Source organism: Rhinatrema bivittatum, chromosome 1 (genome assembly GCF_901001135.1).
Source record: "Rhinatrema bivittatum chromosome 1, aRhiBiv1.1, whole genome shotgun sequence".
Taxonomy (NCBI): Eukaryota; Metazoa; Chordata; class Amphibia; order Gymnophiona; family Rhinatrematidae; genus Rhinatrema; species Rhinatrema bivittatum.
In genome coordinates this window covers 434717347-434741050 of record NC_042615.1, presented here as the reverse complement: position 1 = coordinate 434741050, position 23704 = coordinate 434717347, and the positions used below count along the sequence as shown (strand labels likewise).

At 48.2% G+C, this 23704-nt stretch overlaps 1 protein-coding gene across 3 annotated transcripts in view; it reads right to left on the bottom strand.

The window, feature by feature from the left end:
• FSD1L (fibronectin type III and SPRY domain containing 1 like) overlaps positions 1–23704 on the bottom strand; it is a 182193-nt gene that overhangs the window by 40504 nt on the left and 117985 nt on the right. The window contains exons 7-10 of one of the 3 annotated variants that reach the window (XM_029604686.1): positions 20063–20272; positions 19613–19711; positions 15416–15545; positions 6442–6474 (exon numbers count right to left, since the gene is read on the bottom strand). In XM_029604686.1, the coding sequence (XP_029460546.1) occupies positions 6442–6474; positions 15416–15545; positions 19613–19711; positions 20063–20272 (472 nt within the window). Of the gene's footprint in view, positions 1–6441; positions 6478–15415; positions 15546–19612; positions 19712–20062; positions 20273–23704 lie in introns of all 3 variants that reach the window. The other 2 variants (XM_029604677.1, XM_029604695.1) reach the window with 2 other exon arrangements.

The following is a 23704-nucleotide window of genomic DNA, read 5'->3' as shown; positions in this document are numbered from 1 at the left end:
GAGGTGCAGGCACCGGTAAAACTGGACTGGGGGTGACAGGCTTTGGCACCTCTGCTGGCCTCTGTGGAGCTTCCTCCTCCTCAGAACGAGCAACAACCACCGTATCGGTAAGGGGAGGCCTCAGTGCCCCACCAGGCACTAAAGCTGTCCCGGCAACCAATACCAGCTGGGTTGGTAACGCACCGATAAGCACGTTGAGCTTCTCCAGAGCGGTATGAGGACGGGCAGCAATGCCCACTCCACTGCCAGCTGGACTCTGAGAAAGGAGAGGAGGCGAGATCCTCTTCAGACCCTCAAGGTGGATCGGTGACTGGCACCCCTCTCTCCCTGGGGCGTCGCTTCGGGGACATTGTGGCATAAGCAGTGCATCCCCATGCCTGGCACCATGAATCAACAGGGACCGGTGCTGATGCTTCTTTGGCTTCCCTCTATGCTCGGCCCGGTCCTTCAATGGTGCCGAGACCGATGACGAGGAAACCTGACCTTCCTCGGCCTGGAGGAGATAGATGGTGGGTCGGTCTCTGGCACCCCTATCCACAGACGGCATCTATGGAACAGACGGTCCCGCCAATGTTGATGGCTCTGTGTCCATCGGTGCAGGTCCATGGTCCTTCAATACAGATGTCGCTGATGGTTTTGGACTTCTTTGACCTGAAGAGCTGCTCCATCTTGTCGAGTTGAAGCAGACATCCCTTCGGTGTCATGTGGGCGCATAAATGGCAACCCCAGACATCATGCGATGCCCCCAGGCAAAGGACACATATCTCATGCGGATCCTTGATGGACATTTTCCTTGGGCACAGAGGACATCGCTGAAAACCGGTCGTGACCATGTCAGATGAAACAAAAACGAGGCGCAAACTGAAAATGTTGGCAGCAGGGTGTCAATGGCTGGTGGGCAGCGATGCACCACCACCACGGGGAATTGACCACAAAAAGAAACTTGCCCAAATTGCCAAAAAACCTGACTAGGAGACACTATGGGAAGGCACCGTGAGGGACCTGGTGACAGAACAAGAAAAAGCCCGTGAAAAACACAAGGAGAGGGGAAAGTTTTCAACAAGGCCAAAAACCAGCCAAAAGTGAGCTCACTCACACAGTGAGGCTTACAGCTCTGTGGAAAAAGAGACTGGAGAGGGACCCAAGTGGATGCATGCTATAGGGCATGATCAGTGGCCTAGTCAAAGTTCTAGAAACTGATATATGTTTTCCACATCGGGGGTCCATCTGATGTCACCCATATGTGAGGACTACCATACTGCTTGTCCTCAGAGAACATAGTTTATTCAGACAATCTGCACTGTCTAACATTTCAGCTTTGCTGGTACTGCTACACCCCTCCTCCCATATTTTCCACTAATCCAACATGTGCCAACCAAGGTTACGAACAGGATCCATGTTCCAAGGCAGGCTGATCCAGTTCTGGTTTTGCTCTACCAAATGCATAAATATGTAGCACTGATTTCCCTAAGAAAAGCAGAATACAGCAGTCCATATAGGAGGGTAAAGCCAGGACTGGATCAACCTATCCTGAAAAAATGAAGTCTGCTGCCAACCCTAATCCCAAAATGGAGTAAGGAGAGATCCTCATTTTTCATGAGGCTTCCTTTTGTCAGAGCTTTCAAATGTTGGCAACTGTCACTAGCAGATCTGACAATCTCAGTCAACTGCTTGCCTTTTTTTTTTTTGTGGTTTGGTCTCAGGGCCTGTTCTATGGGACTCCTGTGTGCAGGTGGGTGGGGGGAAGAGAGAGAGAGGGCATAGGCTAAGAATGGCACTGGGCGGCAGGAGAGCACATCCTGTTCTTTTGGGGCAAAAGAAATCATTACTACTGCAGGCTGTGCAGGATAAGAATAAAACTGAGGGGACCTGGGCAGAAAAGGAGGGAGTATTAATGACTGCCCACATTGCCCAGTGTCTCTCCTTAAAGAAATACAAAACTGCATGTCATTTGAAAACTCAGTAAACACTATATACTAAATCAGAGGTCCTTAGGCAATTTATTCATGCCACATTACCTTTTTATTACCAACAAATTGTTGCCACCAATTTTTTCACACAAACTCTTATTACGTACGTGGACCCTTCTCTATATTTCCTGTACTAGTTATATCTAGTTACTAAAAATCACCCAATCATACTTTACCCTTCAAATCACTTGAATCATACCCTACATGTATCCCACACATTCAACATTCATCCTTCACATAAAATATGAAAATCCTAAAACTTGCTTTGCATAGGTACAGTCATAATTACTAACAAATTCAATGCTTTCTTCAGATGTTTTTCAAAAAGAAAATTTTCTACTCTTAGACAAGAATTATAATTCAAGCTGGTATCATTATATTCAATTATCTTGTAAACTGATTTATTTGTAAACAATTGCTCTGTTAAATTCCTCTCGCCTTTTCTTCTGCTCCCAGTTTTGAACATCCCTGTTTTATTGTAACTTCAGTGTTTTCCACACCTGTTATAGTTTTATTTTATTGTATCTTCATTTTACACCCCCTGTTAAATGTAAACCAGCATGATGTGATCCATATCGCGAATGCCGGTATTGAAAAACACTAAATAGAAATAAAATCTTCATATGCTCCTATAGTTATATTATACTGTCCATATGTGTTCCTGTGATCTTCATCCAACGAGAGCCTCGTTTCACCCTAATACTTAGGGCTTCTTCAGGGCCATCGCTCTATTATATTTCCCATACATATCTTGATTTGCTGCTTCAATTATAAAGTCTAGCCCGTGTGTTCACACCAAATGGTCCACTGTATGGTGTTGTATTATTTCAATGTCAACTTAGAGCTTCCAGCTAATCAAATTTGTTTGTAAATTGTATTCAGACATCTCACTGTATGTTCAGCTTCCTTCACACATTGCGCCATTAACTGTTTAGAACACAGCTTCCACACTGCTTGTTGCCACTATTTTTTCGACCTGGCATCATCTCACTGGGCCACAGCCCCTAAAGATTGAAGGGTAAAGCATGATTGGGTGATTTTTAGTAACTAGATATAGCTAGTATAGGAAATATAGGGAAGGGTCCACGTATGTAATAGAGTTTGTATGAAAAAAAATTGGTGGCAACAATTTGTTGGTAATAAAAAGATAATGCGGCATGGATAAATTGCCTAAGGACCTCTGATTTAGTATACAGTGTCTCCTTAAAGAAAGGCAGAAGCACTTCACAGTTTCCTGAATACCGCGTGCTTTTATAAGTGGTGCATGTGCATTCTCATGTTTACCACTGTGAGGGGAAGCCATCTGTAAAATGAGGGCTGTTTGTGCCAAGACTCATGCCCTCTTACCCCCTTTCTCCAGTGGTTGCACATGAGTCTCTCAGCTACAGCGCCAAGAGGCCTTCTAAGCTGCTGGACTCCCACTGTCAAACCTGTTCGGATGGAAATCTATTGCACTAACCTGCCTTGGATCCCTGTATGTGCAGAATAAAGCTTCTCTGTCTCTAGGTGTCCTTTGCTTCGTGTTCAGCCCCTGGCCCTCCCCTCTCTCCCAAAAATAGATGATGTTGAGGTGTCTGCTATTTACAGCTGCTGGTGACCTTTGGGCCCTCTGCGGGTGCAGTTTAGAAAGCAGCACAGCCAACAATTACACTGGCTGGGACCAGCCAGAAAGCAAACTACTTAAGAGCTCTCAGCCAATTTTTATTATTATGTCGTTATATCTTCTTATGCTTTTAGAACACAGAGGGCAGTACTACTGTGTACTATGGAGATATTTGAAATCTACTGGAACAATTCTGTTACACTAGAAGAAAAGTCATTCTAGCACATTTCTGACAGCTGAACACCATGGAAATATACCTGCTAAAGCTATGAAAAACCTATAAATGTTCTTGCTCTTCCACTCTAGGGGACCTGTCAAGGAAAGTCTTCCTGGAGGATGAAGTCTCTTCCTGCCATGTCTGCACTAAATGGTTGTTTCTCCCTTCTCCCCACCTCAAGCAATGTTCCCTTCTGGCTGCAACTCCAAAACCCATCTGAAGCTCAGTAACTCCCAGGGAATGGGAGAACCTCAGCACAGCCTCCACCAACGCCTTGGGCTTACACCCAGAGTCAAGCAGCGATCTGTCAGGGCTAGGGGTGTCAACTTAAAAAAAAAAATAAGAATAATAATTTAAATGGGTCAGCCAGCCCCCTCCCCAACATATTCTCTCTCCCTCTCCTCCACAGCCTATTCCACAGACCATTTCTTACAGTCCTAGGCCCAACTATGGAGGTCACGGTGGCAGCAGCAACAGATTACGAGAAGATTGGGCTGAGGACTGAGCCAGTGCCTGCTCTGCTCCCAGGCCTGATTTTTATGTAGGGAAGCCAGGAAGGAGCAGTGCATGGGCTGGCTCAGTCCCAACTTGCAGGTCCCAGCTCGTTGCTGTCACCTCCACAGTCAGGCCTTGGACCGGCTTCTGCCCCTTAAGAAAAATGCCCACTGGGGAAGGGGATGGGCTTGTGGAGGAGGAAGGGAGGAGGTTTGCAGCTGTGGAGGCCTGAAATCAGCAAAATACTGGCATTTATATTGCCAATTTAAAGGTCCTGTTGGTCTCCAGCCTCCCTTCACCAATACCAGACAAATCCTTGCCAGCTGGCAATTAAATCAGGGTTCAGAATTGAAGGTCAAGTGTCTAGAACAGATTTTACCTCGCTCTGAATCTATAGGAAATGTATCTATTTGTTTATTTTTTTAAATAAATGAGGGCCTCTGAGTCACTTACGTGCAGATATCAACCCTGGATTTGTCAGTACCCACCCATTACACCTGTGCCTAGAGCAGCAAACACTAAGGGGCAGCAGGCTGGCTAAGATTTGCTGCTTTCCCGCTCTGTTGAATCTCATTTAGCAGAGAAGAGCCCTCTGCTACCCTGTAACAGACTCTTACGGGGGGAGTGAAAACACCAGTAGTGCCTAGAAGCTGCAAAATCCTAAATCTGTCCCTGGCAGATATGGTGACAAAACAATGGGCTTGATTTATAAAAGTTGGAAGAGAACTCTTCATGTATCCGGGCAAAAAGTTAAAAAAAAACAAAACAAGACAACAGCACCTCCCATTTTCACTTCCAAAGATACACTCTCCATCCCGCAACTAACAGGAAAATAAAATCTACTGGCAATAATCTCCTGCCAGCGCTTCCATTCGCTGTGGCCCACAGGACCCATCGGAATAACTCTTCAGCTGCTGGCAAGGCCAAGGCAGAGGGAAGGCAGTGGCAGCAAGACAGGAAACTCATACAAAGCCATATGCATCAAACTGGGCCCCAAGGGGGGAACAGAGAAAGGAAAGAAAAGAAGCAATTACTTACCAAACAGAAAAGGAAGCAAAGGGAAAGCATGAAAAGGAAAAAAAAGACAAAAAAAGATAACAGCACAGCTAAGAGAATCAATGCTCCCCACCCTTGTACATGGAGAAGGGCGCCTGCCCGCTCTGGCCAGGAGATGGCAGCAGCTTATATTCTCCCTTCCCAGTGGGGCATCGCCTGATCACACACAGAGACTGTCGTTCATTAATACCAGATTCAAAAGCAGCAAAGATTTGGGGAAAAATGTACGTTGAGGTGCCTTAATTTGTTCTGTGTTTGCTCAGCCAATTACACAATGCCAAAAAAAAAAAAAAGCCCAAACAAAAATAGCTCAGGTCACAAATGACCAAGACATGCTGTTTTATCAAGGACAGAATCATCCAGAAATGACCAGTTCAAACAAAGGAAGACTAAATAAATCAAACCACAGACTCCAACAGCCTTTAGCAGGAGGTCATGGCTTTTGTCGTCCATGCTATTCAGGGCGTTTTTCTGTCATCCCACCCCCCCCAAACTACATGCACAACCCCCAGCAAACGTCTGCAACCATCCGCTCAGAAGAATTACCGAAGATAGACTATGCAAAATAAGCCAAAAGGAAAAATAAAAAGCATCCGGTGTTGTAAAGTATTTGAGCAGTCAGGTGCTATAAGAGTGGTACTTCTGAGGGATGCTTGGCAGGTGAAGCTGTGAGAACGGAGGTTGAGCGCAACTCTTCTGCTTCCAAAAGCTGCAAGAAACGTAATCCTTGGTGCTATATGGATGTACTCTTTCAATATTGTGTAAAAAAAAAAAAAAAATGACTTACAAGCTTTTCACACTTTTTTTTCTTTTTTTAAATTGCCTGACACTTAAATCTGGTTTCCAAACTTCCTTTTGGGCAAAGGACCTTTCAGTTTGTGTGTGAGAAGCCGCTTCTCCACCTCATGAGAAGCCTCCAGCCCTTGGATTCCCTTGTGTTAAAGCAGTGGATAAAAGGCCCCCTCTGCCTCCTGATAAAAGCTGTTGGATTGGTTTGCAGTCATTAATTATCTAGTTGTACTGCTAGTGTTAGGAGGAAACCTGCTAATGTTTCCCAGTCAGGTTCACCTAGAACTAGAGAGGGGGGAGGGGCGCTTCACCTTGTATTTCTCTTCAGTAAGGTAACATGGCCACTGCTAAACAAAAATAAGCAAAAGGTTAAGAAATCTCACACCAATAAGAAAATTATTCCTTACCTGCTAATTTTCGTTCCTGTAGTACCATGGATCAGTCCAGACAGTGGGTTATGTCCCCAATCCAGCAGATGGAGTCAGTCAAAGCTTTGAGGGGGCGTCACCATAAGTGCTACTACCCCCTCTGCAGGAGTTCAGTATCGAGTATATCCAAGCCCGAGTAAACCAAGAACCCCCAAATTGGATCAAGTTTAAGGAACGGCAACAATCAACCGTATAACCTAAGCAACAAAACCGTGCCCGCCCCACCAACGGGTGGGAGGACAAAAGGTCAGCGTGTCAACCCCAAAACGGAACTGTGACAAACAGTGAAAAACTGAGCAATCGTGAAAGACAGAAAATACTACCGTCCCGTAGAGGGAAAAACCCCGTCGAGCAGGAGTAGGACCCAAATGCGGTGGGCGTCTGGACTGATCCATGGTACTACAGGAACGAAAATTAGCAGGTAAGGAATAATTTTCTTTTCCCTGTACGTACCTGGATCAGTCCAGACAGTGGGATGTACCCAAACGTCCCTAAACCGGGTGGGGTCCTGCGAGACCCGCTCGTAGAACCTGCTCACCAAAGTGTCCAAAGACCGAGGAAGCGAGGTGAAGACGATAGTGTCTGGAGAACGTGTGTAGCGATTTCCAGGTGGCCGCTCTACAGATTTCTTGAGAGGAGACCGAGCGGGTCTCCGCCCAAGAGGCCGCCTGAGAGCGTGTAGAATGCGCAACAATACCGGGTGGGGGAGTCCGCCCCACCCCAATGTAGGAAGCGGCAATGCCAGCCTTCAACCATCTGGCAATGGTCGTCTTCGAGGCCTGAGCCCCCTTCCGAGGGCCGGACCAGAGGACGAAGAGATGGTCAGAAGTCCGGAAGTCATTCGTAGCCTCCAGATAGAGGTGCAGGGTGCGCTTGACGTCCAGAAGCCGGAGAGACCTTGGCTCCGAAGCGGAGAAGGAAGGAAGCTCCACCGTCTGATTCACATGGAACGCGGACACCACCTTCGGGAGGAAGGAGGGAACAGTACGAATCGAAACCCCGGAATCCGAGAACCGGAGATAGGGTTCTCTGCACGACAGGGCCTGCAGCTCCGAGATGCGCCGAGCGGAGCAGATAGCCACCAGAAAACACCGCCTTGAGAGTGAGATCCTTGATCGTCGCATTCCGCAGTGGTTCAAACGGAGGTCCCGACATGGCCCGTAGCACCAGGTTGAGACTCCAGGAGGGACAAGGATTCCGCACCGGAGGTCGCATGTGCTTGACACCCTTGAGAAAACGGAGAATATCCGGGTGTTGTAGCAGGGAACCCCCATCCCGCAGGAGCGAGCCAAGGGCGGCCACCTGAACCCGGAGTGAGTTGTAGGCAAGTCCCTTGTCCACCCCTGCTTGCAGAAACTGAAGGATCTGAGGAACCGAAGCCTCAGAGGGACTCGTGTTCAGTCCGGCACACCACAGCTCGAACACCTTCCAGACTCGCACATAGGCTACCGACGTCGAAGTCTTTCGAGAACGCAGCAGTGTTGAGACTACCGCCTCCTGGTAGCCCCGGCGCCGGAGGCGGCGCCTCTCAAAAGCCAGGCCGCAAGACAGAAGAGTTCTGCCTGGTCGAAAAATACCGGGCCTTGGTGAAGGAGGCGGGGGAGATGTCCCAGACGGATGGGTCCGTCGATCACCAGTTGGAGCAGGTCCGCAAACCAAGGTCGTCTTGGCCACTCCGGAGCGACGAAGATCACCGGTCCCCTGGTGTACCTCTACGCGGCGGAGTAGTCTTCCCACCAGCGGCCACGGCGGGAACGCGTAAAGAAGCAGGTTGGCCGGCCACGGGAGTACGAGAGCGTCCACGCCCTCCGCTCCCCGCTCTCTCCGGCGGCTGAAGAACCGGGGAGCCTTGGTATTTCGTGCGGACGCCATGAGATCGAGGTGGGGGGGTCCCCACCGTCGAACGAGCAGCTGCATCGCCTCGGAGAGGGACCATTCCCCGGGGTCCAAGAGCTGACGGCTGAGGTAATCGGCCTGTACATTGTCCACGCCCGCGATGTGCGAGGCCGCCAGGCGGGCCAGATGCCGCTCCGCCCACTGCATCAGCATCTCTGCTTCGAGCGCGACCTGCGGGCTGCGGGTGCCGCCCTGTCGGTTGATATAGGCCACCGTCGTCGCATTGTCCGATAAGATCCTGACCTCCCGGTTCCGGAGGAGTGGCAGGAAGTGCTGGAGCGCTAATCTGACCGCTCTGGTCTCCAGTAGATTGATGGACCACTTCGATTCCTCCGCGGACCACGTCCCTTGCGTGGCGCTGCGGTCACAGACCGCTCCCCATCCTACGAGACTGGCGTCGGTGGTTACCACGACCCAATTTGGCAGATCGAGAGACATGCCGCGGGCCAAATTCTCCGGATTCATCCACCAGGTTAGACTGTTCCTGGCAAACAGCGGTAGAGGAAGGAGCACCTGGTAGTCCTGTGAAAGCGGCTTCCAACGTGATAGAAGCACTCTCTGTAGAGGCCTGAGGCGCGCAAATGCCCAAGGGACCATGTCGATGGTGGAACCCATCACCCCTAGGAGCTGCAGATAGTCCCAGGAGGTGGGAACCGATAACGCAGAGAACCGTTGTATGTGATCCCGCAGGCTCGCGCCTTGTCCTGACGTAGAAAAACCGCGCCCAGACGGGTGTCGAAGGTCGCCCCCAGGAAATCCAGGCGCTGCGAGGGTACCAGGGAGCTCTTGGAAAAGTTCACCACCCATCCTAGGGACTGCAGAAACTCTATAACTCTGGCCACAGCCTCCTGTCCATGCTGAAAAGACTTCGCTCGGATGAGCCAATCGTCCAGGTAAGGATGAACGAGAATCCCCTCCTTCCGCAAGGCAGCCGCCACCACCACCATGATCTTGGTGAAAGTGCGCGGAGCAGTTGCTAGCCCAAACGGGAGAGCCACAAACTGGAAATGTTGATCCAGGATCTTGAACCGCAGAAGACAATGATGCTCCCGGCGAATGGGGATGTGGAGGTAGGCCTCCGTCAGGTCCAAGGAGGCCAGGAATTCCCCGCGATGCACCGCCGCGATCACGGACCGCAGCGTTTCCATGCGGAACCGAACCACCCGGAGCGATTTGTTGACTTCTTTCAAGTCCAGAATGGGCCGGTAGGATCCGTCCTTCTTTGGCACCACGAAGTAGATGGAATAATGGCCCGAGCCCACCTCTCCGAAGGGCACGGGCGCAATGGCGCCTATCTCCCAAAGTCTGTCCAGGGTCAACTGCACCGCCTGTCGCTTGGTGTCCGAGCCGCAAGGGGAGAAAATGAACCGTCCCTTTGGAGCGCGGACAAACTCCAACGCGTAACCTTGTCCGATGGTGTCCAAGACCCACTGATCCGAGGTGATTTGCGCCCACTCCTCGTAGAAGAACGCCAGTCGCCCCCCGATCCTGGGGACGGCGGAGTGGGCGAGCTGAACATCATTGCGAGGACTTGGGAGAGGGTTGTCCAGCTGCGGGGGCGGGCCGCGCGGGGCGGCGCCCGCGAAAGGAGCGAGACCAGGGCTGAGACCTGGGGGCAGAGGGCCTGGCTGCCGCCGGTCTGTAGTTCCGGTAGCGCCGTTGCGCCCTGGCTCTGGTCCGCGAGGACGAGAACGCCCTGGTGGAGCGATACCTGTCTTCCGGCAGGCGATGAACCGCATTTTCCCCCAGCGTCTTGATGATTTGATCCAAATCCTCCCCGAACAGGAACTTGCCCCTGAATGGCAGGGAGCCCAGGCTCGACTTGGAGGATGTGTCCGCCGCCCAGTTGCGGAGCCATAGGAGGCGCCGTGCCGCTACCACCGAGGCCATGGAGCGGGCGAGGACCCGAAACAGGTCATAGGAGGCGTCAGCCCCATACGCAACCGCAGCTTCCAGTCTATCCGCCTGGGCGGCCTCCCCGGCCGGTAGGACCTGAGATGTGAGCAGTTGTTGAACCCAGAGAAGGCTGGCCCGCTGTACCAGCGAGCTACACATCACCGCCCGCAGACCTACCGCGGAGACCTCGAAGACCCGCTTGAGGAAGACTTCCAACTTGCGATCTTGCGCGTCTCGTAAGGCCGCTCCCCCTGTCACTGGGATGGTTGTCCTCTTCGTGACCGCTGTCACCGCGGAGTCCACTTTAGGTACCTTGATGAGATCGAGAAAATCTTCCGGCAGCGGGTAGAGCCTCTCCATGGTCCGGCTGCCCTTAAAGGAAGCTTCCGGGGCATCCCACTCCCCGGTGAGAAGCTGAAGGAAAGAATCATGAATGGGAAAAGCCCGAGCTCTCGGTCTCCGGGCTGCCAGGACCGGATCCCCCTTCTTTGAGGAAGTGACCACAGCGGGCGCTACGGGCGCGGGCGGCTCCGGCGGTGGATCGAGGTCCAACTCCTTAATAACCTGTGGAAGTAGGTCCTCCAGCTCTTCCCGCTGGAACAGACGCAGCGTGTGCGGATCATCACCCTCTGAAGTGGAGTCCCCTTGACCCGGATCCGCCGGATCCGATCCAGGGGAACCTGGTCCTGAGCCCGCAGTCCCCGAGCTCCCCGGGAGCCGGGCACGAGCGGGAGGCAGAGGGGCCCCCACACCCGCCGGAGCGGGGGGGGCCGGTGAAGGTAGCGAGGGCCGCGGCATCTTGTTTGGAGGAGGTCCCGTGGGAGCCTCCAGGCTCTGCAGATATGCGGTGTGCAGCAAAAGGATAAACTCTGGGGAAAACCCCTGTCTACCCGAGGGGGGCTCCGAGGGGGGGGGCCCCGGGGAACCCGGCCCCTGCGGGACTGTCTCCGGGTCCGATTCCGGGAGTAAGTGTGGCGGGGATTCCTCAGCATCCCTGGCCCCCAGCGCTGTCTGTTCCCCCTCAGGGCGTGCAGAGTGCAAGATGGCCGCCGTTCCCGCCAGGAATGGGGGAGGGGCCGGCCCCCGCCACCCGGGCAAGCCTGTGAGACGAGGGAAATCGATGCGGGGCCGCGAGGTGCCTTCCCCCCCGGGGAGACACCTCGCACAGATGCCCTCCCTCGAGATCCGCGAGCCCGGCTCGCCGCAAGCAGAGCAGCGCTCTGGCCGCGGCATCGGAGCTGTGCAGGAAACAGGCCCGGCAGATCAAAAAAAAACCACCCGGCAGAGCCTCGGGGGTGGCCGAGAACGGGAGCGCCGCTGCGGGGGGGCCCGGACGGCCTGCACAACCCGCCGAGAACGAAAACGGCACCGCGGGGGGGGCCTTCCTGGCCGCGCGACCCGCCAACGACGACCTCCCTGCCTGCCTCCGCAGCCCACGAGGAGCCGCGAAAATGGCCGCAGGCAAGAGAGAGAACGCGGAGAGGCCGGTCCTACTGGCCTCCGCGACCGTCCGTCGAAGCAAACTGCAGGGAAAGAAGCAAAAACAAACACTGCACTTACCCCGCACGCAACGAAAGAAGAAGGAGAGAGCAGACAAACATAGAGGGAAGCCACGCCTCCCAATTAGGGCCCTCTCTAACTCACTTTACACTTTTTTTTTTTTTTTTAACAAAACTTGATCCAAAAAGAAGTAGGCAGAGAGAAGAAAATCAGATAAAGAAGTACAAGGAATGCCTGAGGTAATCGGGAGCAACCCGTATTCCCTACTCGCATCTGCTGGAGTCAGAAGATACTGAACTCCTGCAGAGGGGGTAGTAGCACTTATGGTGACGCCCCCTCAAAGCTTTGACTGACTCCATCTGCTGGATTGGGGACATAACCCACTGTCTGGACTGATCCAGGTACGTACAGGGAACCTCTCCTCCTCCCTAACCCCTCCAAAATACCCTACTTTGGGTTTCCTTTCAAAATCAGCTGTAAATGTAATACTTAATTCACTTTCTCAAAAATGATTCCACTAACACATTTCTGTGGCACCCACTCCTTGTTGCTATGTTTTCAGCCTTGGTGGGGGGTTTTTTTTATTTGTTTTTTTTGAATATTTCTGAAATCTGAGTTGGCTGCCGGTTTTCAGGAGCTGCCCACCCTCCTCGAGCGTCAAGGCACGCAGAAGGCATAGAGGGCATCCGGTCGCTGCCAGTGTAAGCTCTCCACGTTTCTCTTTCAGGACCCTGCTGTTGCAAACTTTTTTTTATCCCCAAGATTCGTCACATCATGGACACAAGTTTTCGGTTAGGGACAAAAACCAGCAGGAGAAAATTTTAAAATTTTCACTCTAGAGATAGGAAAATTGGTTCTTACCTACTAATGTTCATTCCTGTAATAGCACAGATCAGTCCAGACCAGTAGGTTGTGCATCCCTACCAGCAGATGGAGTCAGAGAACAAAAACTTTGGGTACTGCTACATAACCGAGAGTGCCACCTGCAGTCCCTCAGTATTTCTCTGACTCCAGAAGATGGTAGATGTGCAATCCTGCAGTCTGTTAGTTTTAAAAAAAAAAAAAAGCGTTAGGGAAAGTTTATTCCTAATAGGATAGGCTAGTTAGTAGTTAGTTGTACAGCTCCCTGAGGTGTTAGGCACCTTCATGGGCCACTCCTCAGTGGAAGCCTGGCAGCCTGAGTCTCGTCCATAACGGTCCAGTGGCTTACACAACCAGGGGCTCCTGGTTCCCTTGACCACTGAAGTGGCTTCTTTTACTTGGTTTCCCTCAGACTCCAAGGGTAGCTGTGTAAAGCTTTTTTTTCTTTAAAAAAGAAAAGCAAAGGATCCTCTTCAAGGTTGGCGCAGTCAGGTCTGGGGACGGGCTATGCCGTTTCTCCAGCAGGCCAGTTGGAATGGGGAGCTAGACCCTCGGGGGTCTCGCCAACATCCAGGGACTCCGGGTGGTCATGGGGGGGGGGGGGGGGGGGAAGGCCTTTGCGCGCTTGGTAGGCCGCATTTTCTCGCATTTTCTGATGGACTGCAGGTGGCACTCTCGGTTATGTAGCAGAGCCCAAAGGTTTTGTTCTCTGATGCTATCTGCTGGTAGGGATGCACAACCCACTGGTCTGGACTGATCTGGGTATGCTCAGGAAATTACAGTCCAGGAAAGGCTTGGAAGTGGCAAGGATCAGGAAGCTAGAGGAGATCTGCAGGATTATAATCCTTTCTGGTCACCCAGCCACCCCCAAGGGCAACAGGTGTGCTAACGGGCAACACATACAAACCTGGTTTGCTGCATTTTTATTTTTTTTTAAAGTTTCTTCCCAGTTTTACCCGTCTTTTTCCCCTTTTATATTGATCTTACATTCATTTTTCTAAGTATTTCCTCTTCCCCATTTGCCATTCCTGTTCTCCTGAAATAATGGTACCTGGTAAGTGCAGTCCTCTTCAGGCTCAGCCTATTAGGGATGCTGTATGTCCCGGCAGGGTCTTCTCCCCACCCCCACTTCCCACCAGGTATTCACCCCACAGCCTATAATTTGCATCACAGTGAAGAATTGTAAAAGAATGTGCTAAAGCCTCTGCTGTTTTTCTGTCAGTCAAAATAAAAGTGCTTGTCTAATTTTTTAAAGAAATGAAAAGGTAGATTTGAGAAGTCAATTATTTGCCCTATTTATTTTGGAAGGTTTATGAAAGCAAAAAAATCCAGCCCCTCCCTGAAGTTAGACAAGCTTCACTGCCCACTACCCATCAGAAAGGGACTTCAATCCACTGCTGCCCAGCTCCAGAGTGGCGCTGCTTAAATAAATTCACTGAGCTTCCACCACACTAGGAGCCCCCTGCAGCTGGTTTTCACTTCCTGTATAAACCCTGGTACAGCACGCGTTACTCATGACATGCAAGTTGCTCAACACCAACTGCTGCTGCAGCTCTTCTCCTTTTATTTAAAAATATGAATGGAGATTCAAACATCCGTTTTGGTCCTGGGCTGCTCCGTGTCCAAGTGGGTCATTTTATTTTAACAAAATTCTTTCACTGTTTTCAGCACAGGATGGGATCCCTCCCCACCAACTAAATGGTAAATATTGTTCTTGGGCAGCTATCAGTCTGGAAGTGGAAGAGTAATGAGAGGAAGATAATCTTTAAAAGATGCTTCAGAAAGCAACTGAGGCAGAGCATGAAAAAGTCACTGGTAGAGAAGAGATTAATTTGAGGACTAAGTGCTGCAAAGCATTACCACGCACTTTTTTTTTTAGTCATTATGGAATGGCGACCCAATGAAATTCTTAGGTGGAGGATGACAACAATGCATCTCCTCCTCACCCTTAGAGCTTCCTGTACTGTTGGCTTGCTACTTCTCTTTTGCTGAGCGTGTGAAGCAGGGTTGCCAAACCATGTGCACCGACCAACCAACTCAGAAAGCAGAGGGTAGAGAGTACCCCTTTCTCCTCCACAATCAGTTCCCAGCCAAGGACTGTACTGGGCTGTGTCAACATCTAGGACACGAAATAAGAAGTGTTCTTTTTGGTCCTTAGACCAGAAGTTATTTCGTAGGCTGGCAATTTTTTTGAAGGCTCTAAGCTTGCTCAAATCTTTAAAGTCTAGATGCCCCTCAAAGTAAAACTAAATTTTTATACCATCCTGTGTCTCTCTTTTCCCAGAATAACTTCCTCCATCTTGGATCATGAGGTTCCCTATCACAAGGCTTTAGACTCACACTTCTACACCAGTTAAATTTCCTGTGATTTCATCCCCAAAAATGCATGTTAAATCAATCGAGGAAGGCCATTTCAGAGCTCAGAAGGGAAGCTGTCTGCATGTTACCCAGCTCCTCCCCAAAAGCAAAACTTCCACTATTCACAGAGTCAGGCCCTGCCTCCTTTTCTCTTTCAGACTGCAGAAGTTGACAAAAGTGGTGTCAGTTTAACTATCAGCTGTTGCCCTCCCCCCCCCAGGGCTCTTAACTAGTACAGGGAATAACACAAAAGCCTGGCAATCATAGGCAGGCCCAACTGCTTACTGGAGGCCCCCAGCCAGGAACGCACTCTTGATCTGGATTCCCCACAGGGGATGGCTCCTACCTGCCCTTGTTCTCCTTCCCTTTCACTTTGTTTTCTTGTCCTTTGCCTCCCGTGGAATCCCACTCGACAGAAGAATCTTCAACTTTCAGGTTCAGGTGGGACGAGGAGCTGTCGAAGGAGAAGTTCAAGGCTGTTTCAAAACAAGATTTTGAAAAACCTCAGAGAATGACACATAAGAAATGCCATATTGGGTCAGGCCCACCATCCTGTCTCTGACAGCATCCAATCCAGGTCACAATTACTCAGCAGGATCCCAAAGAACAGATCCAATCTCTCTTACTCATAACTAGGGAAAAGCATGGCTTTCCCAAAGTCTACATGGCTAATAATGGTTTATGGATTTTTCATCCAGGAACTTGTCCAAACCCTTTTTAAACCCAGCTACACCAATTGCTTTCACCACATCCTCTGTCAATATATTCCAGTTTGTGTGCTGAATGAAAAAAAACAAACACTTTCTGTGATTTGTTTTAAATGTGCTACTTATTAGCTTCATGGAGTTCTAGTGTTATTTCAAAGGGTAAATAACCGTTCCTTATTTACCCGTTCTACCCCAATCATGATTTTATATACCTTTATCATATCTCCCCTCAGCCTTCTCCAAGCTGAACAGCCCTAACTTCTTTAGCCTTTCCTTATAGAGGAGCTATTCCATCCCTTTTATCATTTTGGTCACGCTTTATCTTTTATGAGATGGAATGACCAGAACTGCACACAATACTCAAGGTGTGGTCACACCATAGATCAATAGAGGCATTATTTATTTTTTATATCGATATTCTGTAATCAGTCATACTGGTTCACAATTATGATATCTTCCATTTTATTCTGCATGCCTTTGCTTATAATTCCTAACATTCTATTTGCTTTTTGGACCACTGCTGCACACTGAACAGATGACTTCAAAGTATTGCCCACAATGACTCCAAGATCCTTTTCCCGGGTGATAACATCTATTAAAGAGTCCATCATGTACCTATAGTTTGGATTATTCTTCCCAACATGTATCACTTTGCACTTGCCCACATTAAATTTCCTGTCATTTAGACTCTCATTCCTAGTCTTCCATTCTCGCAATTGGCCTGTGATCTAACTTTGAATAATTTTTTTATCACCTGCAAATTTAATCACCTAAGATTTCCAGTTCATTTATAAATATATTAAACACACAAACCTGTAGCATACAGACTGATCTCCCATTCTGAATCAAACCTTGTGGCTTGAAAACAGTTCAGAATAGTGGCATAACCCGTGCAGGGCGCAAGAGTAATTTATGATAAAATCGCACAGTCCATCATGCACCAGTAGCTGTCATGTAAAACCCCCCTTAAAGAATCATTTCATGCTTAAAATGGAAGAACTTCAGGACTACACCTGCAACTTTAAAAAAACATTAGGGATGTTCCCTAAATTTAGTACAGATGTAGCAGGTTCTGGGACACTATTTTCCTGAACAGTTTTCTTCAGTGACATTTTTTGCACTTTCCTCTTGTCATCTGCAGCATGCCTGTTCATGCACAAGAATGACCAACAGTAGATGACCACAGCAGGGTATGAAACGGCACAAAGGACGATGCACATTTCCTCTGCTTCCAGGGGTACAAAAACTACTGTGCAAGGAATGCCTGTTTCCAGATGAATCATCTCCTCACACTCCACTACTAAATATTCATTCTTTATAAATGGTTTACAAATTCACCCTCTGCCACGTCTACTGCATTTACAGTTCACTTTGAGCTCATGAGTTAGAAAGGCAAGGAGACAGGGGAAGGAGAGAAAATGTGTATGTTTTCTTTCCATGAGACATCTTCTATTTACCTTCTATTTCTCACCAATAGCAACATAGTAATGACAGCAGAAAAAGACCAAATGATGCATCCAATCCAGCCAGCAATTTTATGCCCTCAGCATAAATCTAAGGCCTGTATCATCCTGTCAAGTGCTGTCCCAGGGATTCACATTAATATTTAAGTTCGGTGAGAGGGTCTCAGTGTCCCATGTTCTCTCCCTCATTTCTGCAAGCAAAGCTCTTCCCTTCTGCAAAAGAGGAGACCTGGGAATTCTGTGCAAGCTTAAGATTTCAGAGGCATTATTAATAAGTATTAGTAGCAGTAATTTAATGGTGTAAAGCATCTTATAATTGCATCAGATATCAAAGTGTCTTATAACCAGAGCATACCAGAAAGGGCATGATACTGTCTCTGAAATGGAAGGCGGCTGAGAAGGCAGACAGACAAACAGAAGCTCAGTGAAGTAAAATGACTTGCTAAGCGCTGTGCGATGAATCAGGGGATTTTGACACACAGAAGCTCTCCTGTAACACGGCCTTACAGATCATAGCCAGAAGAGCAGGCTCAGTGTGCGAGTCTGCAAGTAACTGCTGCAGACAGGAGATTCCTCTGTGTACTGCTGCAAGAGAAACCCAAAGACTCACTCCATTGGTGGCCAAGATCCCCAGATGTGGTCTGAACCAGTGACCCTACATATGTCCTGGAGTGTCATGAAGAGGTCTGGTTTTCAAGGACATCCCCAATGAATCTGCATGAGATACATTTGCACACAATGTGGTAGTGCATGCAAATATACTTCAAGTGTATTCATTGTAGATATTCTGAAAACCAGACAGGTTTGTGGCATCCCAGGACCGGAGTTGATGACCCCAATCCCACTCAAACCTTCAAGGTTGTAAACCATGTCCAAAGAAGAGAGTCATGATGAGTCTACACACCAGCTGCCTTTCTGCATTCATCTTACTGGGAGAAGTCATGGACAGGGCTCAGTCATTTTTCCTATGGGGGCAGAGTCAGCAACCTCAAGTCATGGAGCAACAACTTCAGCTGGTAAATTATTCACTACATGCCCAAGTAGTGAAGAATTTCAGAAAGCAAGTTAAGACTTCAATTCAACCTAGTATACTATTAAACTTCCTACTTTTATTTTAAATATTATTTTACTATTTATGTCTATTTTATTTGTACTTCCATGTTTTATGATTATTTTTTCCATTAATGATTTTTATTGTCTTTATTTTATTTCAATTTTATTCTAGTGTTCTATTGGTATTTTTTACTATTGTATTCTTGTTCATCGCCTAGGCCTTTTTAGTGTTAGGCACTTCATAAATGTGAATAAATGTAAAATAATGTAAGTAAGGTATAAGAAAACAAACCCAAGGAACAGGATTTGCACTGAGTCGAATCTTAAGAATGATTTCCTAGGATGTCCCAAACACTCAGGTGCCAGTTTATCATGAGGCATTCCCCATGGAGAGGTGCTGTGCTAGGTAAACCCCAGCTTCCCTTCTTGCAGGAACATGCTGCACAATTCAAGGGGCCCTTCTTGGGGAAAAAAAGGAAGACATCCCAAGAAATGCGATGAGAACAATTTATTAGCATGCTACAACTGAGCAAGTACGAGAACTGCTTTCTCACCAGCAGCTGGACTATTTTATCACCAGGACAATGCCTCAGCTTTGGTGATCAATGAACTCTCCTAGTATACACCCGGAGAGGGGGAGGACGAGGAGGCACTACCCACATACTGGCTCAGTTTTTGGTCAACTTCCTAGCTAAAAAAAATCCAGCCAACCCCTTCACTCGTGTTTACATGGTAGGAAATTAAAAAAAAAAAGATGTTTTTAAAATTAATTCCAGAGGATCCAAGATTTTTTTTTTTATTTTTCCAGTGGGGAACCACACATCTCCTGCATTACAGAATAGGAGCTCCTAATAGTAAAAGAGCAAGCTTGAGGAGACAATCTATAGGCAAAGGACAGGGTAAGGAAAAAAGATTCAAAACAGAAAAGAAAATAAAATTGGAGGAAAACCGCAATTTCTTTGGGGCTGAAAAAATGGAACATTTAATCAGATTTCCTGGATAGGACTTTAGGAGGTACCCCTGCTTTAAATCAAATCAGTATACTGCAGGAAGCACACGCCCCAATGCAGCGGCAGATGCATGGAACACTCTTTCAGTGGAGATGGAGACAAGAATAGCATGGGACAAACACAGAGGATCTCTGAGGGAGTGGCAGGGATTGTAGAGCTGAGGCAGATGGGGCAGACTAGATAGGCTGCATGGTCTTTTTTCTGCTGTCATGTTTCTATAAGTACAGAATCTTGCAGGAGCTGGACCGGTGAGGCCTCCTGCTCCAATGCTGGTGCTCCTTTTACAGCTTCATCAAGTCTATAAAATTACCTTTGGTCTCCAACGTCACAGGCTCTGAGTAGTCACCAGCCACTGCTTTGTTGCAGGCTCGAACCCGGAAATTCATATACTTTGCCTCAAATTTCAGACCTGATTAAAGATTAAATTGTTAAAAGGCAATATTTGTCATTTGAAAGAAAAGGCATGCAAATCTGTTATAACACAGTCATCTTCAGTATCTCCCTGCTAAACAAGTGACTGTCTTCTGTGTTGCAGGCCCAGCTATTAGGTCAGCCCATCTCCCACATGTCTCTCCATGGGCAGGAATATCCTATGTTACTCCTAAGAGTGACCTCCTTCCCAAACACCTGGAATTTCACATCTTGCTATTTTTAATGACAGAAGGAAAACAAGTATTTATCATAGTTCTCTACCTTGTTACCAAAGCCTAGTTTATATTTGTCTATTAAACATACAACATTTACACAAGATGATCATTACCAGTCAATGTATATTCTGTGCTCTTGATATGATCAATTAACTCCCAGCATCGCTCATCTTTTATTCTTGGAAGTCCATCAAAATTGGTTTTCCTATATTCTAGCACATAATGATCTATTTTGTTGTCTTCTTCTGGCATTCTCCACGCTACAGTCACACAGTTGTCTGCCACCAGACAGTCTGCTGGGTCTATCTCAGGAGCTTTAGGCACTGCCAATAAGTAAAAAAAAACCAAAACAATGTTAGAAATGAAAGCTCTGACTCAGTATCAGTCTCACATGTGCACTCCAGACACTGCAAACTTCCATTTTCCAATTTTTCAAGCAGTACAACAAAACATTATTGCAAATACTGGAAGCAAAGTCCTCTGTTTATACACAGTAGCACAGTAAAGGACAGCTGAGAAAGTCCAACATGTCCCATACAGTTGACACTCATCCACTTTCAGCAGATGCACATACAAATTCCCGATACCAACTCCCCTTTCTCCTGTGTCTTACCTGACCCTCTCAACCTACAACTGTTCTCCATATCTGTCCCAAGCATGTCCAAAATCCATTATAGTGAAGGCCTCCACAACCTCCTGTAGTGGGTCATTTCAGGCCTTGATGGCTCTTCAACTTTGCTTGAGCCAACAACTAAAAGTAATTATAGACTCTTCTCTTTTCTTGGTTGATCCTGCTCAACTCTGGGGCTGCTATGCTCCTGTGTTAGATTAATTTACCTGCCCCATTGCATCAGCAGGCTCTCCGGTCCTTGTTCCTCTGTTCTTATCTGTGCTGTTTATTTTGGAAACTGGAAGTGTAGTATAGTCAAATACATAATCATCATCATCTAACTGGGAAACTGTGCACTACACTGGTGGCTATGTTTAAACTAGATTCTCAAAAAGGTTTATAAAATGTAGACTTCTAATATTTCTCCTAATAATTTAAGTGACTGAGAATTAATAAGGAATTCATATCCTCAAAGTGAATATCTGTAGCTAAGAATCTGTTATGTCTCAAGTGATTAATTGAATAAGAAAGTGGCACACAAAGCAATTGACATTTTTGTTTTACCATATTTTCTATTTTGATATACCTTGTTTACACTGTTCATTAAAAGGAAAAAAAAAAGAAATTTTAATACTGGTGCATGCATCAGTCCAATATAGCAAATGTTGCTTACCTGATGTAACAGGTGTTCTCACAGGACAGCAGGATGTTAGTCCTCACAAATGGGTGACATCGAGGATGGAGCCCACCACGGAAAACTTCTGTCAAAGTTTAAACAGAACTTTGACTGGCCCCTACTGGGCATGCCCAGCCAGGCACTGACCCTGCAGCCAGCAGGGGTCTCCCTTCAGTCTGATTTTCAAAGCTACAGGCAGTGCCTAGAAAGTAAAAATAAAACTAACCCAACACCGCGGGGAGGCGGGCGGGTTTCGTGAGGACTAACATCCTGCTGTCCTGTGAGAACACCTGTTACATCAGGTAAGCAACATTTGCTTTCTCACAGGACAAGCAGGATGGTTGTCCTCACAAATGGGTGAGTACCGAGCTGAGGATGTCCCGACCTGCACCAAATGTACCCAACGGTGTGCAGCAGGCACAACAACTGAGGAGAAATTTGGGAAAGGGCATCCGCACCCTACCGGGTAGGTGGAAGGGTGTTGGTACATCAGGTTGGAAAAAGGTTACGCAAGACAGACTGGCCGAAGATGGAGTCCTGTCTTCCAGCCTTGTCCAAACAATAATGGGCTGCAAAAGTATGGAGAGAACTCCAGGTTGCAGCTTTGCAGATGTCAGGAAGCGGCACCGATCGAAGGTGTGCCACTGACGTCGCCATGGCCCTCACAGAGTGTGCTTTAACACGGTCTTGAAAAGGAATGCCAGCTTGCTCATAGCAAAATGAAATGCAGTCCGCCAACCAGGAAGAAAGAGCCTGCTTACCCACAGGTTGTCCCAACTTATTAGGATGGAAAGAGACGAATAATTGAGTGCTCTTCCTGTGGGAAACTGTACGGTCTAGGTAAAAAGCTAGAGCCCGTTTACAGTCTAGGGTATGCAGGGTCTGCTCTCCAGAGTTTGAGTGGGGCCTGGGAAAAAAGATAGGTAGTACGATAGATTGATTGATATGAAACTCCGAAACTACCTGAGGTAAAAATTTAGGGTGAGTGCGGAGTACCGCCCGGTCCTGCAGGAGCTTAGTGTAAGGCGGATAGGTAACTAGGGCCTGTAATTCACTAACCCTGCGAGCTGAAGTAACAGCCAAAAGGAATAACACTTTCCAAGTGAGATATTTCAAGTCACAGGAGTGCAGAGGTTCGAAAGGAGGTTTCATTAGACGACCAAGAACCAGGTTAAGGTCCCAGGATGGGGCCGGAGGACCCAAGGGTGGCTTTAGATGGAGTAAGCCCTTAAGAAAGCGTGTTACTAGGGGTTGCACTGAAATAGGATTACCCCCAATACCCTTATGGAAGGCGGCTACCGCACTGACATGCATTCTGATAGAAGAGGTTTTAAGACCTGATTCAGAGAGATGCCATAAATAGTCCAAGAATTTGGAGATTGGACAGGAAAGGGGATCAAGGGACTGAGAAGTGCACCATGATGTGTACCTTTTCCATTTGTATGAGTAAGACTTTCTTGTGGAAGGCTTTCGTGAAGCTATCAGGACCCGAGAAACGGAATCTGAAAGGTTAAATGGTTGAAGGACTAACCTTTCAACATCCATGCCGTCAGGGACAAGGCTTGGAGGTTGGGATGGAGGAGGCATCCGTCGTTTTGAGTGAGCAGATGCGGGTCCTTTCCCAGAGGAATGTGCCTGCGGATGGAGAGATCCTGGAGTATTGGAAACCATACTTGGCGTGGCCAGTAAGGTGCTATCAGGATCATGGTTCCTCCGTCCTGGCATAGCTTCACGAGAGTCTTTGACACAAGAGGGAGTGGAGGGAATGCATAGAGCAGACCGGTTGTCCACTTGAGGGAGAATGCATCCCTCGGCCGAGAGTGCTGGCTCCGAATGAGAGAGCAGTAATCGTCCACTTTGTGGTTCTGAGGGGACGCAAAGAGGTCTATGCGGGGAGAACCCCACTTGTGAAACAGAGAGGTCGCTACCAGAGGATCGAGTGACCACTCGTGTGGGTGGAAGACACGGCTCAGCTGGTCTGCCAATACATTGTCTACTCCCGGCAGGTAAGTGGCCCTGAGGTACATGGAGTGGGAGAGGGCTTCCGCCCAGATCTGCGCAGCTTCCTGACACAGAAGGAAGGAGCCTGTGCCTCCCTGCTTGTTTATGTACCACATGGCCACTTGGTTGTCCGTCTGGATTAAGATTATCTGATGAAAGAGATGATCTTTGAAAGTGCGGAGCGCATAGCGGATTGCTCGAAGTTCCAGGAAATTGATCTGGTGTTCGGCTTCCTCTTTGGACCATAACCCTTGGGTTTGAAAGTCGTCCACATGGGCTCCCCAACCGATGTGAGAAGCGTCGGTGGTTAGGATTACTTGCGGATCCGGTGGAAGAAAAGGTAAGCCCTGAAGGAGGTTGACCTGAGTCGTCCACCAGGTTAAGGATAGGCACAGCGCTTGTGTGACTGTGACTATGGAGGACAGAGGCTGAAAAGCTTGAATCCATTGGTGTCGTAGAGTCCATTGT